This window comes from Chaetura pelagica, unplaced genomic scaffold (assembly GCF_000747805.2).
Source record: "Chaetura pelagica isolate M959 unplaced genomic scaffold, ChaPel_1.0 scaffold66, whole genome shotgun sequence".
Taxonomy (NCBI): domain Eukaryota; kingdom Metazoa; phylum Chordata; class Aves; order Apodiformes; family Apodidae; genus Chaetura; species Chaetura pelagica.
In genome coordinates, this window is record NW_009953811.1 from 6072554 (window position 1) to 6090816 (window position 18263).

The window sequence follows — 18263 nt, forward strand, 5'->3', positions numbered from 1 at the left end:
GGTCGGGTTTAAACTCCAGGCTCTGCTGAGCTAAGGATCACAACACGTGAGGTCCTCAGATAGTGGTGAAGTTGCCACTGAAGGTGTGCAAGGAAACTGGAATAGAAGCAAGTTTCCCAAAAGGCCATAGAACAAGATGTCAGTATCTCTGACCCACTATGTGCTGGCAGAGCTAAGAATGATGCATCCATATGATTTGTAGGAAGTAGATGGAGCCTGAAGTCCCTTCTCAAAATGTGTGTGGGTACGAGAAAGATTGTGTTGAGATAAGATGAGAAGCAAAGTCAGTTCTTTGGTGTTATAATATGGCTTCAGAACTTTAATTTAGAACTTCTGCCTTGAAAATACGACTTAATTTTCTCCATATAAACACTTGTACAGTCCTTGAAAAGGAGGAGTTCAAAAGTATCTATAGCTCCTCAAGCAGGAAAAGGGAATTGTGGCCTTTCAAGGGACAGTCTGTTCAGCTGTGCACATTCAAATCATTCACAGCAGGACAGACAACTGTTCTGAGGAAGCTGCACCTTTCACACAGCAATCTGAGGAACAAAAATTTCAGATCACACTTGAACATTATGAAAGGAAGAAAGAAGAAATGGTTGAAGAGCAGGACAAAGCTCTGATATTTGTGGTGGAGGTCCCATAAAAGCCAAGAAATGACTGAAGTCCCGTAGCAACTTCAAATCAGTAAAATTCAAGTTACCTACTGAGGAGGAGAAGGACAGCACAGCAAAACAGAGTAATCATCAAAGATGCCTTTTAACTCATACAGCAGAAAAATTGACAATTAGGAAGTTTAGTTCAGAATGGCTATAAAAGAGAACCAACTACATTAGCAATACTTAATGGGATGAACTGAAAGAAAAAATATTTGGTGCTCATGTTTACCTTCAGACATGAAAGTGTGTTCTGTGCCATTAAAAACATGAAAAACCTGATGAAAAGAAACCCTCCACATACAACACAGCACCAGCCTAAAAAGCCCAGTGACGCATAGTTTCCCCAGCTTCTCCAGCCACCTGTTTGTGCTGTATGATCTCAGGATAGGGATCATCCTATTTATGCTCACACAGTACAAAGTAGTATTTGTACAACAGCACCCAATAATTAGGGAGCTAATGAACCAACACTGGAAATGCATTAGGTACACTCATGAATAATCATCAACAGTTATAATAAAACAGACGCGTGTAAAGGAATTTAAACTGTTATGTTTTAAAGTATAAAACAACTGTTAACTGAACAGCGTTATGAAACTTAGCTGTAGGTTACACTACAGATAACTACCCATTAGGGAAACCTCACTAAATGTCACTGGAGGCATCAAACAAGTCTAGATAATACCTTAGAAAGGCACCAAGTGGGAAACACAGCAGGATGGATGAAAGATTATGGGTCTCACTTGGAGAGTAGAAGAAAAGGGGCAAAATATCCAAAACCTTGTTATTATTAAGTGTTCTGCTTAATTATTTCTTCAGAATGGTCTAAAGATTTCATAGTTTCCCACTGAAACTAGGAGCTACCACAATTTATGAAGGGTGAACTATGGTGAGCATACACCTTGCAGATGGATTTATTTGTACTCACATCTTGTCTTGGCCTGCACCCACTCTTAATGTCAGCCGAGGAATAACCGGTGATGGAGCTGGAACAACTGGTTCCACCTTTATCTGTACAAGGGAACACAATAATCAGTCAAAGACTGTAAGCAGACTCCCAAAATATATTAATAACATGAAAGCACTGATGGAGTTAACCAAGGAAGAGCATATGGGCTTAATGAGACACACTACGTTGGACTGATCACTGCTCTCTCATGTTCTGTGCTGTGGCATGGACAGTCAAGAGTTTGTTGGGAGCTCCCAAAAGATCACAAATATGAATTCCAGACTAAAAAGTCAACTTGAAATTTTTTTACATTTGTACTTGCTCATACACTTTGTTAACAAGTCTTCCTAAAGTAGTATTTTTCTAGAGACAGAAAAACCTCCAGTGTGTTTCTAAACAATGACACGAAATGCTTTGACCTTAGTACTCAAGCTTGGGTGTCTGCACTTTTTCCTGAGATTTATATCCAATTATTCCCATGCTACATAAATGTACCATGAGCCTCTTGAACAAAAATTAGACACAGAGAAAGCAAATAAACCCCAAGTACCAACACTGAATGCTTTATGAAAGTGCTTATCCATATAGGCATAACAACCACTGCTTTCTGATGCAATTAGGCTGAGGTTTCTAATGGCTATTCCTGAAATGGCCTGGTTTCCAACCTCAGTATCTGGTGGAGTTTAGACAACTTGGATATGTCCTCAAACTCTGTGAACCAGTATCTGCTAGAATTTTGAGCACTTGTCATTGTATTTAATAAAATAACCACTTACCTGGATCTAGTCTAGGAACTTGGAGACAAAAATAGTATGTGTAAGCTAAGTGGAAACCCGAACTCTTGGTGGAAGAATTCTGTTTTTAAAAGCTTTACTCAAGAAAAGAAGGGCAAACAATTGATTCAGAGCACAGAAACCTGTGCAGGAGACAGCAGGCCAGAGTGGGAGGACTCAATTAAGACTGTAATGACAAAATCCTGTGCCACACATCTTGCCCAAAGAACGGGAGCGGTTCGCTGGGAGATGTCTACTCCAGAGAGAGAAGGGCTGCAGCCTGAGCAGCATTTGTGTTTTGACAGTTAACCATGCTTTTCAACAAAGCTCTCCATGGATATGTATTAGCCTACTTCACAGGCCTCTCTCTGCTCTTTTAACAGCATGATTTTTCGGTTGTGTCATTCAAAACAGAGTAATCATCAAAGATGCCTTTTAACTCATACAGCAGAAAAATTGACAATTAGGAAGTTTAGTTCAGAATGGCTATAAAAGAGAACCAACTACATTAGCAATACTTAATGGGATGAACTGAAAGAAAAAATATTTGGTGCTCATGTTTACCTTCAGACATGAAAGTGTGTTCTGTGCCATTAAAAACATGAAAAACCTGATGAAAAGAAACCCTCCACATACAACACAGCACCAGCCTAAAAAGCCCAGTGACGCATAGTTTCCCCAGCTTCTCCAGCCACCTGTTTGTGCTGTATGATCTCAGGATAGGGATCATCCTATTTATGCTCACACAGTACAAAGTAGTATTTGTACAACAGCACCCAATAATTAGGGAGCTAATGAACCAACACTGGAAATGCATTAGGTACACTCATGAATAATCATCAACAGTTATAATAAAACAGACGCGTGTAAAGGAATTTAAACTGTTATGTTTTAAAGTATAAAACAACTGTTAACTGAACAGCGTTATGAAACTTAGCTGTAGGTTACACTACAGATAACTACCCATTAGGGAAACCTCACTAAATGTCACTGGAGGCATCAAACAAGTCTAGATAATACCTTAGAAAGGCACCAAGTGGGAAACACAGCAGGATGGATGAAAGATTATGGGTCTCACTTGGAGAGTAGAAGAAAAGGGGCAAAATATCCAAAACCTTGTTATTATTAAGTGTTCTGCTTAATTATTTCTTCAGAATGGTCTAAAGATTTCATAGTTTCCCACTGAAACTAGGAGCTACCACAATTTATGAAGGGTGAACTATGGTGAGCATACACCTTGCAGATGGATTTATTTGTACTCACATCTTGTCTTGGCCTGCACCCACTCTTAATGTCAGCCGAGGAATAACCGGTGATGGAGCTGGAACAACTGGTTCCACCTTTATCTGTACAAGGGAACACAATAATCAGTCAAAGACTGTAAGCAGACTCCCAAAATATATTAATAACATGAAAGCACTGATGGAGTTAACCAAGGAAGAGCATATGGGCTTAATGAGACACACTACGTTGGACTGATCACTGCTCTCTCATGTTCTGTGCTGTGGCATGGACAGTCAAGAGTTTGTTGGGAGCTCCCAAAAGATCACAAATATGAATTCCAGACTAAAAAGTCAACTTGAAATTTTTTTACATTTGTACTTGCTCATACACTTTGTTAACAAGTCTTCCTAAAGTAGTATTTTTCTAGAGACAGAAAAACCTCCAGTGTGTTTCTAAACAATGACACGAAATGCTTTGACCTTAGTACTCAAGCTTGGGTGTCTGCACTTTTTCCTGAGATTTATATCCAATTATTCCCATGCTACATAAATGTACCATGAGCCTCTTGAACAAAAATTAGACACAGAGAAAGCAAATAAACCCCAAGTACCAACACTGAATGCTTTATGAAAGTGCTTATCCATATAGGCATAACAACCACTGCTTTCTGATGCAATTAGGCTGAGGTTTCTAATGGCTATTCCTGAAATGGCCTGGTTTCCAACCTCAGTATCTGGTGGAGTTTAGACAACTTGGATATGTCCTCAAACTCTGTGAACCAGTATCTGCTAGAATTTTGAGCACTTGTCATTGTATTTAATAAAATAACCACTTACCTGGATCTAGTCTAGGAACTTGGAGACAAAAATAGTATGTGTAAGCTAAGTGGAAACCCGAACTCTTGGTGGAAGAATTCTGTTTTTAAAAGCTTTACTCAAGAAAAGAAGGGCAAACAATTGATTCAGAGCACAGAAACCTGTGCAGGAGACAGCAGGCCAGAGTGGGAGGACTCAATTAAGACTGTAATGACAAAATCCTGTGCCACACATCTTGCCCAAAGAACGGGAGCGGTTCACTGGGAGATGTCTACTCCAGAGAGAGAAGGGCTGCAGCCTGAGCAGCATTTGTGTTTTGACAGTTAACCATGCTTTTCAACAAAGCTCTCCATGGATATGTATTAGCCTACTTCACAGGCCTCTCTCTGCTCTTTTAACAGCATGATTTTTCGGTTGTGTCATTCCCCTGGAGTGTTGCAAGAGGCTTTTTCCTCTAGAGCTTCTACCACCTGGAACAATTTCACTGCCACTTTCCATAGTCACTGCCTTCCTGGCACCTTAACCTGTAGCACTGTTCACTAGATAGAGATGTGGAATCGAACCCTGGGTACAGGAGGCTCAGGCACATGTCTTAGATCATCCTACCCCTTTGCTGCAGGTTATTCCTTCTTCTGTAGTGCCTATTTCAAATACAAAACTTCCTTGGACAAGCACTGCTACTTATCTTCCAGCACACAGAACAGAAAGATATCTATGTCATCCATTCTCTGTAATAATGTCTTCTGTATTGCTATTTGTGTGCCACTAAGGCATTCTAACCATATGAGCTGTGGGCTCATATGGCAGAAGAAAAGCATGTAAAATGTCATATCCTGGTTTTCCTCTACATCTATGATAGAATTTTGATTCATAAGTAAAGGCAGCTTACTTTGAGGCCAGCTCCAGCAAGCCCTGCCCTGATGCAAGGGTGGCTCAATTTCTCATGAAGCAGTTCCTCAACTACTTTAGTTTACAGCTCAGTGTATTAAGGCTAGTTGAAACTGGGTCAGCAGCTGCCTCGTGAGCTGCTCAGTCACTCCTACAGCACGCCTGGTAATCTCCATCATAGAAGTGGGGTGTAACTGTTTCAACTGTCTGCTTTTAATTTGGTACCGCACAAAAGGCAGCGCCCCAGCTCCCTGCCTCCTGTCCTGGCTCCAAGGGCAGCAACCCAGCACCTACTGCGGAGCACAGAGCTGCAGGCAAGCCTCACATGGAAGCTTTTCTTCCTTGCTGCCACCACAGAACACTTCCAGCAGGCACCCTTCAGCTTCTGCTTTCTCCCATTTATGTAGAGTACTGGTTGCTGTTCTGTGTCTTGCAGCAGCTCAGGGCAAAATTATAGGGAAAATTTGATTAAAAGCTTCAGTTCCCCAACAGGATGGGATGTAATCTTAGGTAATTGCAGAGTCATTTTGATTGGATCCTTTAAGATCATCAGGTCCAACCATTATCTAGCATTACCCAAGTCCACCAATAAATAATAATACAAAAAAATAACAGAATCACAGAATGGTTGGGATTGGAAAGGACCTCTGGAGATCATCTAGTCCAACCCTGCTGCTAGAGCAGGATCCCCTAGAGAAGATTACACAGGAGTATGTCCAGGTGTTTTTTGAATGTCTCCAGGGGTGGAGACCCCACAACCTCCCTGGGCAGCCTGTTCCAGTGCTCTGTTATCCTCAGAGTAAAGAAATACTTTTTTTTATATTTAGGCTAAACCTCCTGTTTACCAGATTGTGACCACTGTCCCTTGTTCTGCCACTGGACACCACTGAGAACAGTCTGGTCCCATCCTTCTGACACCTGCCCTTTAGGTATTTATAAACATTGATGAGATCTCCCCTCAGTCTCCTTTTCTCTAAGCTGAGCAGCCCAAGGTCTCTCAGCCCTTCCTCATATGGTAGATGTTCCAGTCCCTTAATCATGTTAGTGGCCCTGTGCTGGACTCTCTCCAGTAGTTCCTTGTTCTTTTTGAACTGAGAAACACAGAACTGCACACAATATTCCAGGTGAGGCCTTATCAGGGCAGAGCAGAGACAAAGGAGAACTTCCCTCAACCTGCTGGCCATGCTCTTAATGCACCCCATGATGGCATTGACCCTCTTGGCTGTGAGGGAACATTGTCAGTTCAAAAAAACGGAAACATTACCATTGAGTAACTCTTTTGTTTCAGTACAGTAATACTAGAGATAGAAACCTGATTATTTTCTACAGGCCACCAAGAGCTGAAACTGCAGGTAGACCACAAACTCATCTGCAGGTTGTGCTGCCACCTCCGAAATGGATGAGCCAAGGAAGGTTAAGTGCCCAAGCAGTAACTTGATCATTTGCTCTTATAGCACAACTGCTGGCTAAAGAAGTCATTGTGTGATCTAAAAGCTAAATTAAGGAAACATGTACTTTTAGGGGTTAAAACGAAAGAGCAGCATTCTGGAGTAATACTGGGAATTGGGGCCAGCAGAAGAGCATTTACAGTGGATTACTAAGCTTCCCAAATCACCAAAGAGGTAAAGTCCAGCAATATAAGACTCCTTTGTAGCTAACTAAAAATACATTGTCAGTGGATTTGTCCAGTTTTATGTATAAGCAATACTTCTTTCACCTGAACTAATACTAGTAGTCATATAAGCCCCTTATTGCCATGTGCTGCATTTTTTTTGCTAATCTTCAAGGATTTAGCTTCTTTGCCACATACCTCAGGGCACCAACTGATAAAGCTCTAACTCTCCATTTTTCCAGGACACCAGCAGTGCGGCCTTGCAAAAAATGAAAATCGCTCAAGAGATTTAAAGGGGAAATTTATTTTTAAAATCCTGACTTGAAGCAAAGAGGTGGATTTAAAAAAAGCTTATCTATCAAGAATCAGTTTAAATTTTAATTCTATCTGGGGACTCTTTCATGCATTCTGGCTTTAAAGTTTATCTTTTGACAGGGACTTTTTGCCAAGGTAATGGGCAGCTTTGTCAATTTAATTTGTCCAAATTTTTATTAATGTTTAACTCCTTTTCCTAAAATATATATAGATTTTCAGTCTCTACCAAAGCTTGACCAGTTTGTTTGTGTATATGTTATATTGCTCTACAGCATCTGCATCTAAAGATACAGAGATTTGCAGAAGAAATGCAAAATCAAATGCAGGAAAAACAAGCAACTCGTCTCCATTTTATATATATGCATATTTAAATAGAAATTTCTGCAGCAACTCTCAATCGAATAATGACAAAACATCTCAAGCATGAGAGGCAGAGACAAAATGTGGAATATGTGAAACTGTTGCTACAGTCTAAGACTGGACATTAAATTAACTTGGAGAACTTGACTCCTGTCTGTCAGCGACTCATCCACAGCAGATAAATGTTTGCTCTCCAGATCACCCAGATTCTGCACTGCAAAACCATTTGTCAACTTTAGAAATATGTCAGGTTCTGAAATCAGTTTGTTTCAAGTCCAGCAGGTAGCACAATAGAACACAGTGGCAAGTGAGGAATGTCTCAAATCTGAGCTTGTTCAAACTGAGTATTACACTCAAAGAAGAACGTAAAGAGCATCTTAGTAAAACCAGAACTCATACAGTGCTTCCTCATGCTAAGGATAGAGATTTAGGAAATCCTGTATCCAAGGTTATCACATATGAAGACAATCCCTTTCTTTTCTTCCTTTTTCTTCTTCTTCTCTCTTTTTTTTTTATACTAACAATTTAATGCGTATTATAAGGTGAAGTGACAAAAAATGAGAGCAAACCATGAACTAGGGGAGCGGTTTCTAATGGAATTTCACATCTGATAACATGCAAATACGCTGGTTTCATTTATTAGATATTAAATATATTCTCAAGATTAGGTGATACTAGAAAGAAGAAATTACCTTTGGCTGATGTAAATCAGTAAGTTACAGGAATGGAAGGAGCTTAAACCTACATGAAAACTTGCTCCCCTCTCTTGCAAGTGTAAGACTCAAAATGAAAGGTGACATTTGAACATTTAAACCATAATTTGAAAACAATTTTCTTACTTCAAACAAATTGGAGCATCATGGGGGTGGTTTTGCTGAGAGAAGATTCAGAGGCTCTTTGGAACATTTGAGATAACTGGTGAACTTGCTTATTTGAAGGCAGTCTGCTCCTCATTTCTGTCTACCTGGTAATGTACAGGCTTCTACAAGCTTTGAAACTGTAGACTTTTAGGAACTCAATTTAAAGTTTATATGGAAGGTATATACATATGGTTGCTGGCCCTCCTAGTGGAAATCTACAGAACAGAATGTGTGGATTGCAAAACTACAAATACCTGGGGGGTGTCTGCTGTTACTGAGCCTGAGCCCCAGGCTTTTCAAAGTGAGAAGTGACTCGAGGAAAACCAGAAAGACAATCTCACATTTAAAATTGAACTTCCTTTGTTTTTGCCTTCCAAAGAGGTGGGACAATCCCTGAAACTCTTGTGGAACTTATTCCTCAGAGCTGCTACTTTTAAAAAAATGCCAAAACTGTAATTACCCATCTCCTCAAAGCTTTTAAGCAACTCAGAGCAGCAAATACAGGAATTCATGTGCATTTTTCAAGCAAGTAGACCATCTCAGCTCATCTAAACAGCTTACCTTCTCATGTTTGTGTTTTTCTTTTTCCTTTTCCTTCTTTTCTTTTTCTTTCCTCTCCTTTTCCTTCTCCTTCTTTTCCTTTTCCTTGTCCTTCTCCCTTTCTTTCTTTTTCTTTTTCTCTTTTTTGTCTTTCTTCTTCTCTTTTGGTTTCTCTTTGTCCTCAAACAGTTTTTCAGGAAGCATTGGAGACAAGGAGGGTAACATGCTGGGAAGCCTCATGGCAGCTGGTGTACTGAACAAGGGCAAAGGCATTTCTTTGGGAGGTAACACAAGAGGTGCTGATGGAGCTTTTATCTTATCTTCCTTACCCTTATCTTTAACTTTCTCTTTGTCTTTCTTATCCTTGTCTTTTTTGCCTTTTTCTTTCTCTTTCTTTTTATCTTTATGTTTTTCTCTCTCTTTTTTGGTATTGCCATCTTTCAACTTAACTTTTGTGTCAGCATCCTCAAAGTCCTTTAACTTGAATTTATAGGGATCAAGATCATCATCTTTGAGTAGTTCCTTCCACTGAAACTTTGCTTCCTTGTTTCCTTCCTTGTCTTTGTCCTTCTCCTTGTTCTTTTCCTTCTCTTTATTTTTCTCCTTGCTTTTCTCTTTATCTTTTTCCTTCTGTTTTTCTTTCTTCTTCATTTTTGTCTTCAGCTCCTTTTTCAATTTCTTTTTCACTTCTACTGATGAAGTCAACTTAGTTTTCTCCTCATAGACTTTGAGAAGAGGTTCTGGAGTTGGTGGTGAAGCAGAAGGAGAGGAGAAATAAGTGAAGTTAGTAGGTGGATTAGAAGGTGTCCCCATGTTTGCCTTTCGAATGACCTCATCAATCGAGTCATCCATTGTCCATGAAATGTCTGAACTTGAGGTCCCACCTGACGGAGGTACTGGAGTTGCTCCTGCCTTAGTTGCATTATTGGCAGAAACTGAAGGTTTAGGAGTTGTTGTCTCTGAAATAGAAAGTCTTTTAGGGCTGGTAAAAATTTCCCCTTCTGATTCGGAACCAGAGGAAAACTCAAAGGGATCTGGTTCTCGTTCTGCGCATGCACGAGCAATCACAGCATCGATTGAATCGTCAATGGTCTTGTCCATCACTGGGACTTTCTTAGACTGGTTTTCAATATTTGGCTTGGTGGCAGGCTCAGGTGGTGTCTGTCTTTGTTTCACTTGAATGTTTTCCTTTCCTATCTTGTCACTTAATGCAGCCAGAGAGGTTCTACTTGGTGTTTCAGGCTTGACAGGTGGTTGGGGAACAAAAGCAGGAACCTTTGGACTTTTAGGACTTTTTGGGCTCTTGGCGCGACCTGGTGACTTTTTCTCTTTGGATCCAGTTTTTGGTGAACGGATGGGACTTCCAGTTACCACTGGTGAGGGCGTAGTTTTAGGTGATTTTGTCTTCTGTCCTGGAGAACTTGTTTTGGACTTTGTTTTAGGTACCAATGGCTTTGCCTCTACAGTTTTGGGAGTTGGCACTTGTGATTTTGCAATGGGAGCCAACATTGGTGGTTCCGGTGAAGGAGGGGCTAAGTCTGCACTGTCCTGAACATGAACTGGAGAAAGCATTGGTGGGACTTTTTGAGTATTTATTGAGCTAAGAGGCTCACGTGGTTCCAATGCTCCGTCCAAGGTGTCCCCTTTAGAAACAGAGAGTTTGGGCCGTTTCACAGGCAGAAACTCCTCAGCATCAGGACTTTCTAATGGTCTCTTGCTCAAGTAGTTCTCATCATTAATTGCCTCATCCTCTTCCATATCTGCCTCTTCTTCCAGTGGGACCTGCATGGCCTCTGCAGAGGTACCTCCATCAGTAGGCACCTGTTCCTCTTCCTCTTCTGTAACACAGAACATTTTGAAAAAGCATTAGAATAATTAAAAATGTGTTATATGGAAACAAAAAAGCATCAGAGCAAATGTTTACATGCACCTCAGTCCAACAGAGACAACTGGCCACCTAACAGCCTTCTACTTGAAAGGAAAGTGTGGCATCTCCTCCGTCTCACATCAGCCACCATCACAACTAGCAGGTGCCCTCATTGCAGTGTAATGTAACACACATGAGCAAAGGATATGAGGATGGCCCTCTCCAGTGGTGGTATATCCAAACTGTCCAGTGTCAGTTCTACCTAAACCAACCCAGATTATTTCTTACTCAGTTGTTTGAATGACAGTAACACAAATCTGCTTCATTCATTTAAATGAAGGGAGAGAGGCTGAAGCATTTTTTTCTGTAACAAAGTGAATTGCAAAGCACACATCAAAGTAACATTCATAGGAATGAGCTGCTGTGATTATATATCACACAATGTTGACTGTGACTTCACTATTAGGAAAATGTCCTCCTAAACCTGGTTTGTTTTTCCTGAAGCAGCACAGTCTGAAGGTTAAAGCAGAGAATTAAGCCCCACTGAACCTGACAGGTTCTATCTCTGATATCATCTTAAGAACTTGCTGCACAGGGATGTCATCTGTTATGATTATATGGGACCACCCCAGTGGTGTGTGTGTTGGTTTGGATCAGGAGCACATCTTCAAAATGCATCTCTCCATCATTCCCATTTACTGTTGCTTTATTTGCATCATGGAGCAATCCTGGAGAGCATATGCTGGTTTTCTGCTATAAGGAAACAAAAAATGAAAGATGTGTTGCCAGAGGAATCCACCTACCATGCTCCAGTTGCAACTGGGCATTTTGGCTATGAGACCACAAACCAGCTTTTGAAAATAAAATAAAGCCTAAAACAGGCACAGTGTGGACAACAGGCACCAACTGTTTCAAGTCAATGTGGACATCATTTATATGTCTCCTGTTTTCTGTTTAGTTGCAACTACTTTTTTCTTCCCCTACATATTAGACCATCTTCAGTCCTCCATGTGTGACAAGATGGTGCAAAGAAAGGAGAAAATTCACTTGAGATCTCCCAGCAAATCCACAGCAGGTCTGAGAAGCAGAGAACCTCTGATCTCCCCAACCACAGCCAAACACTTTATCCACTTGGATACACTTTCTCACTTTCAAAATGGAATTATCCAAGCAGGAAAATGGATTCTTAGTCCGGAATAAGAAGGAGCACACTAGCATTAACCTGACACACTTATATTTGCTGTAATTACATCATTACACCTATGCTGGTTACATCCCTACGTAGACAACCTCACTTCACTTTAACCTCATGTCCCTGTTTACCCACCTGTAAAAACACATGACATTTTGTCTAGCAGGGTTTCTGTAGAAAGAAATCAAGTGCGCTAATATTCTCACATGAAATACATAGCATAAAAACCATTTATTATGACAGTGGCTAAAACCCAACTTCTTAACAAGCAAGTGGTGTTAAAGGAGAAAACACTGAGAAACTTACAACCTTACACTGACACCATTTAAAGCTTTGTAAGACAACATCTTTCTGAAATATCTCTTTTTGAGGCATACATTTTCAGGTTTTATGTGCTGGTGTTTCTCTACTGTAATGTGTCAATGCTCTGATTTAGGAGAGTTGAGTCAAGAGCCCTGGGCTGCAGCACAAATCTTGCCAGCATCACAAATTAAGTAAAATGAGCTAGCAACTCTGGCTTTTGCCAGGGCCCAGAGGATTTACAGCAGCCAGCCCAGAGAGGAGGCTTTGCCTGAGGATAAAGTCTTAGCCTTCCGTGAAAAACAGAAATGTTAGGGAGTTAGGTTTTGCCTGGCTGGGCACTGACATTAATTTTTTTAAACTGCAAAGTTAGAGTATAACTGAGAAATCACTGTGGACTGAAGCCTGCACCTGCTACAGGGAAAAAAAAAAATCTGCCTCCAGATCATGGAAGTAATTTCAATCTCTGTTTAAGCTGTTGCAGAAATCAGCTGCCTTCATCTGCTCAAAACTGTTTTGGGGATGAAGAATTAGCATTCATCAGTTGTCATACAGCACTGGTTGCTACTGAGCAATTCTTTCCCAACCCTATTCAACCCAGTTCACCACTGAGAGCTTGTTTTCATTTAAAATTGTAAAGAGTAATAAAATTCAAAACAAACACCATACTTTAAAAATCAGGATTTAAAGAAGTTTTCTGCCTCAGCTACAACATGAAAAGTGTAGCCAAACTTAGAGTTTAGGAAAGACAGGGCTTGATCATGCAGACTTTAGAGATAGCCACATAAACCATTTTAATATAAAAACCACAAGGATAATAAGAGTTAGTAAAGTGGAAGAGAAACTACTGCAATGAACACTAAAAAATTAAATTTGCTAGAAAAATCAGAACATTTATTTGCTAAAGACTTCTTCCTGGTGTCTGCTTAAACAGCCACTCTGTTATACCATGGCTCATGGAAGTGCATGGCAATATTTCATATTTTTGTAACTCCTTCTCATCCCAAGGTGCTTCTCATGTTTAACCTACTCAGGACTGTAGAAAACCAGCATCTGCTGGATCAAAGACAAAAAAACAATTTCAGAGGAGGTTTGGAGAACAGGGACTGGAGTTTTGTACAATAAAAAAAGAGCAATGCTTATTTTTTTTAAAATAAGGCCAAGTAAAGTTTGCAGCAGGCCCACAAAATTTCTGTGATCTTGTGTAGAGATGCCAGGGAAGGGCAGAAAAGGTTAAAGTGCAGTTTGTAGAGGTGAGACTAGAAATTGGGGTGTCTTGGCTCCAGCTTTCATGCACATTCCTGCAAGCCACAAAGACAACTTAGTAAGGAAGCAGAAGCATTACCATCCCTTTTATACGGACTTGGATTCCCCAAAACATCTGGAAAAAATTGCCTGGGTCAGTCCTGAACAATCCAGGGACTAAGGAAGTTCACGAGCACTTAACTACTGACACACATTCACCACTTTTCAGACATGCTCAGATGACAATCTGGAATCCTATCGTGGTCAAATGAAACCCAAATTTCTCTTGGAACAAGGCCATGGTCTGATCCTCAGCGAGGACTGGTTTTCTGCCAGGCAGCAACTTTCAAACCTGAGCCACCGCAGCTGTGACCGTGGCAGAAAAAAAATAAAGCAGTTTTGTTTTGGGGGGGGAGGTTAATTAGAAAAAGTCAAATCTCTGTCTTAGCTCAAGAACTACAGGCTTGTTTTTCTTCCAGAAAGATTCTCACAGGAACCAAATATGAGAAAACATGAGGTTTTATGTGTAATCTGCTTGACTTGGCGAGGAGCATTTAAAACCATGCAGCCACTTTTTCACCTTTGTCCACCTCATTTGCCACCTGGGACTTCTTGATGTGCATCCTTTGTGCACAGGATTGCTTTTTAACTCTCTTTACTGCCATCTCTCCCTATCTCTGGCCACCTTATTAATGATCCGACCCTTGAGTTAGCATCTATAGGTCAAATGGATATCACCTCGGCCATCTGCCCTAATAACTCTCTTCTGTAATGAAAGGAGACCAGAGCTGTTTGGGAGGTTTCTCAAGATAACAGATACTTTTTGTTGTTGTTGTTAGAGAAGTCAGTGCTGGATCAATATTAATGCTCACATTACTACAGCTACACAGGGCAATTGTTTATTATGTCAGCCAGTCCCATGTGCAGAGCCTGGGTTCAGAAGATGCACAGGTTACAGGAGGGATGAGCTCAGCTGTAACAGCCCAGCCCCAAATGTGAATTTGTCCAATGCTGAAATAAAACAAGCTGATGGCTGATAGCACTCTGCTTCTGAGAGAGCTGTTAAGACAGCATCCTTACGGGATCATATTAGGATGTGTAACATCCCCCATGTCTATGCAATGACTAGCTCTTCACTTTCATGAAACGATGACTTTGAAGTTAAGGGAGGAGAAACCACTCCCATCTTGCAGCACAATCTTGGACAGGTCGCACACAGCACATACTGTTGTCTCCCCATCTGACAAGTAATGATTATTTCATCTCATAGAGGTGCAGCAAAAGCTGAACTTGACAAAGATGTAGCTCCTTGGGGTCTCTAGACAGAAAGTATTAGAATTCCAAAAGCAAGCCATGATGATCTGTCACCATTTCAAATGCTGGAAAATTTCTTAAGCTGAAAAGTTCGGGCAAGAACCTAAAACTTCTGTGCCTTTTAAGCAAAAAAAACGCTACAGAAGCACAAAATTTCTTTCTTTGTACATCATGCTCCTGTAGCACAGCAGGGACTCCAAAACCAAAGGCTTATTGAATATACCCTCTTAATTTGGCCACGGCTGGGTTTCAGGACAGCAATACTCAACACTTCAGTAATGAACTTCCAAGTTCACAATGATCAAGGGATTATTTGTCCCTAAAACTGACACAGGGACAGAAATTCTGTCTTTACTGCAGAAAAAAGCAAGTGTGATCTCCCACCCTTCACTATTGTGCTTTCCTGGCTGCCTCATGAGAGGAGGCTGCACACATCACTCTTTCAACAGGTCAGATGAAAGTGAAAGCAGGAAAAAACAGATGCAAAACTCTTCTGATTGAAGAGAAACACACCTATGTAAAGACACCTTTCACGCAAGAAAACTTATCACACACACATACATATCTATTAAAAAAACCCCAATAAAACCCTAAAAATTGTCATAATATTAGTAATTTCCAGTCTTTTTACTCTGTAGCTTCAGAGATGGCAGCATAAGCACTTACAGCTAGATGATGTCCTCAGGAACATGGGACAGACAAGATCTCTGTGCAGGTCCTGACCCTACCAAACACTGTTGGCTGGTATTTAATTTAAGCAAAGTTCCAGTCTCTCTTTGGAAACTGGATTAATACAGGGTGCTGGTAGAATAAAACCACCTGGCTAAGATCTGGAAATTTAAGAATAAACCAGTACTTTTCAGGTACAAGATGAAGCAGAGTCAGACACGTTGGTTTAGACAGGGACATCACTTGCTGAAGAAAGCCTAACTTGATGTTAGCAATTGCAGCCTATTGTCTCCAAAGCTAAGGCTGAGGTATGAATTGCATGAAGTGCTGGCAGGTTCCTGTGGAAGCAAACAATTCTTATTATAATAGGCAAGATTTTGGCATTTGGAATGTGATATTAACTTCAGTATGCCAGATAAACAGTACTGGCTATCAAAGCAATCTCACAAAGGATACAATTCCGAATGAGCAGATGTTGCCATGCAACATGCCTATTTTCAACAATTAAATTTTTTCCTTAACCCTTCTCTTTTTAAACAGAATCTGGACATTTTATTTTCTAACAAAATGCAAAATGGCCAAATAAAGATCTCCCAGTAGATCCTACATTTCTTTCATACACAGTTCTGCTCATATCAGGTCTCTGGGCTCCTTTGCACTGCGTGGTACCAAGTACCTAAGTATGGAAGTTGAAAGCATCAGGGTTTTAAAGAAAGGACTCATGAAAGGGAATACTATGCTAGTGCCTGCACTGAAATCTTCAACCCATCTTTCTTTTCAAGCATATATTGAAGGTTTTATACACAAGTCAGCTCAGCCTCTCAAATGCAAGAAAGGAAGTGATCATTCCACAACATGTGAACCTTTTTAGTGAAGAAGAAAAAACAACAACAAAAATTTCCTGTAGACTTTCAAAATAATTTTCCTGTTGCTTAGATAAAGCATGAAATTAAGACAAAGATGTCTTCTGGGAAAGTTTAAGTCACTAAGTCAAGCTTAACATCCCTATCATACCCTAACAAGTAAAGGCTTTTGACTTCTGTTAGAAGTGAAAAGATTTTTTCTTATGCCATAATAGGTTTTATCTCTTGAACTTGTAATAACAATGGCCTCTTCCCAAAACAAACAGAAAGTGTGCTGGTAGTCCATAAAGGAAATTAATGGCAGAGCAACAAAATTCAATCCTGATATCCTACAGGCCAATATCCTGATACCCTAATGCAAAATGAACACACTAAGGTACCTGCAATACTTTTGAGCTTGAAGTGCCAGATTTTATATGTATCTATCTATATATGTATATATATATATATATACTGCTATGTATATACTCTCTCTGCCATATGAATACAACTGATCACTGATGTGACTTTTATCAAGCAGGGGATACACCAACAGACTTCTCTGTTACTGTATAAAGGAGGTCAACTAAACTATTACCAACCCTGACATTTTCCAACTGACACTTTCTACATGAAGAGAGCTGGTAAGAGAGCACCTTCAAGGAGCTCATCTTCCACATGTCTCAAATTTTTCCACTGACATTGCCAGTGAGCTCATTCCTGTGCCTTCTCGGTATGTTCTAAAATGCAGAATCACAAATGCATTAAAAGGAAAAAAGCCAGGTGTAGCCAGTGATTTTACATACCTAACTGAAACACTGAAGGGATGCTAAAGATGCCTGAAGTCAGGCATCCATCATTAGTCCCGTTTGAAAATTTTGGCCCAAATGGAAGGTAGTGCCTTCAGCAACCAGGTTTGAAGGCTGGAGGTCTTCAATGGGACTGAGAGACTTGCTGTATACATTTCCCAGTCACTCCAAGAAGCTACAAGTGATTGACAAAATCCCCTTCCATCCTTAATGATTAAATACATTCATACACCTTGAAGTACAGTTGATGCCAACAATCTGGTTCAGGAGTCACAAATTTCCAGACTAATTAAGTTACTTGTTGAGCAACTGCTTCACACTCTTGATTAGGCACTTCTTGGTATGAAATCAATGGAGATAAACTTTTGAAAAGCAGCAAGAGAAGAAGATATCAATAGTTTTCCAGAAACAAACCACAACTACTCAAGCTGTAACTCCATATCACAGTGTTGCTTTAAAAAGAATCAGTCCCATCTTTTCTTTTATTCTGGTTCAAGCATTTGTGCAGGAGAATGGGGAACTAATTGAGACTAAAATGAGAAAGATTATCTGTTAGTTGGAACTCAGATCATAATCTGGTCTGTCATGATACATCATCTGTCATGATACTAGCACAAGCCAGAGGAAAGTCCTGTAGCTTCTCTCCTCATCACTTTGCCCCTTCTCTATAGGGAAGTGACTCAGTGGGCTGTCTCAGATAGAAAAATATCTGGGTGTGGAATTAAAAAAAGGAGAACAGATATTTTAAGATCAAGTATTCTTCTGCCCAGTTGGCAAAGGAAAAAGCCCACCTCAGGATCATGCAAGCCTAAGGGTGTGGGAAAGAAGGGGAGTGAGTTGTGGAGCATCCCTCTTTGGGCACCAGATCTTGGCTTAAGGTATAATGTGCAATTTTGGCTTCCAGTGCTGCTTTAGGATACTGGATGCAATGAGAATAACACTTTTTAATATTTACTAGTGGCAGTCCTCATTATAATGCTTTTTAGAATATGCAATGTTTACGTAGCCAAATTACCCAGGATTCTTAAAA

The 18263-nt window shown here is 40.3% G+C and overlaps 1 protein-coding gene across 1 annotated transcript in view; it reads right to left on the reverse strand.

The window, feature by feature from the left end:
- TAF3 (TAF3 RNA polymerase II, TATA box binding protein (TBP)-associated factor, 140kDa) overlaps window positions 1–18263 on the reverse strand; it is a 110216-nt gene that overhangs the window by 19915 nt on the left and 72038 nt on the right. The window contains exons 2-3 of the mRNA XM_010001273.1: window positions 9017–10833; window positions 3645–3727 (exon numbers count right to left, since the gene is read on the reverse strand). Of these exons, the coding sequence (XP_009999575.1) occupies window positions 3645–3727; window positions 9017–10833 (1900 nt within the window). The remainder of the gene's footprint in view (window positions 1–3644; window positions 3728–9016; window positions 10834–18263) is intronic.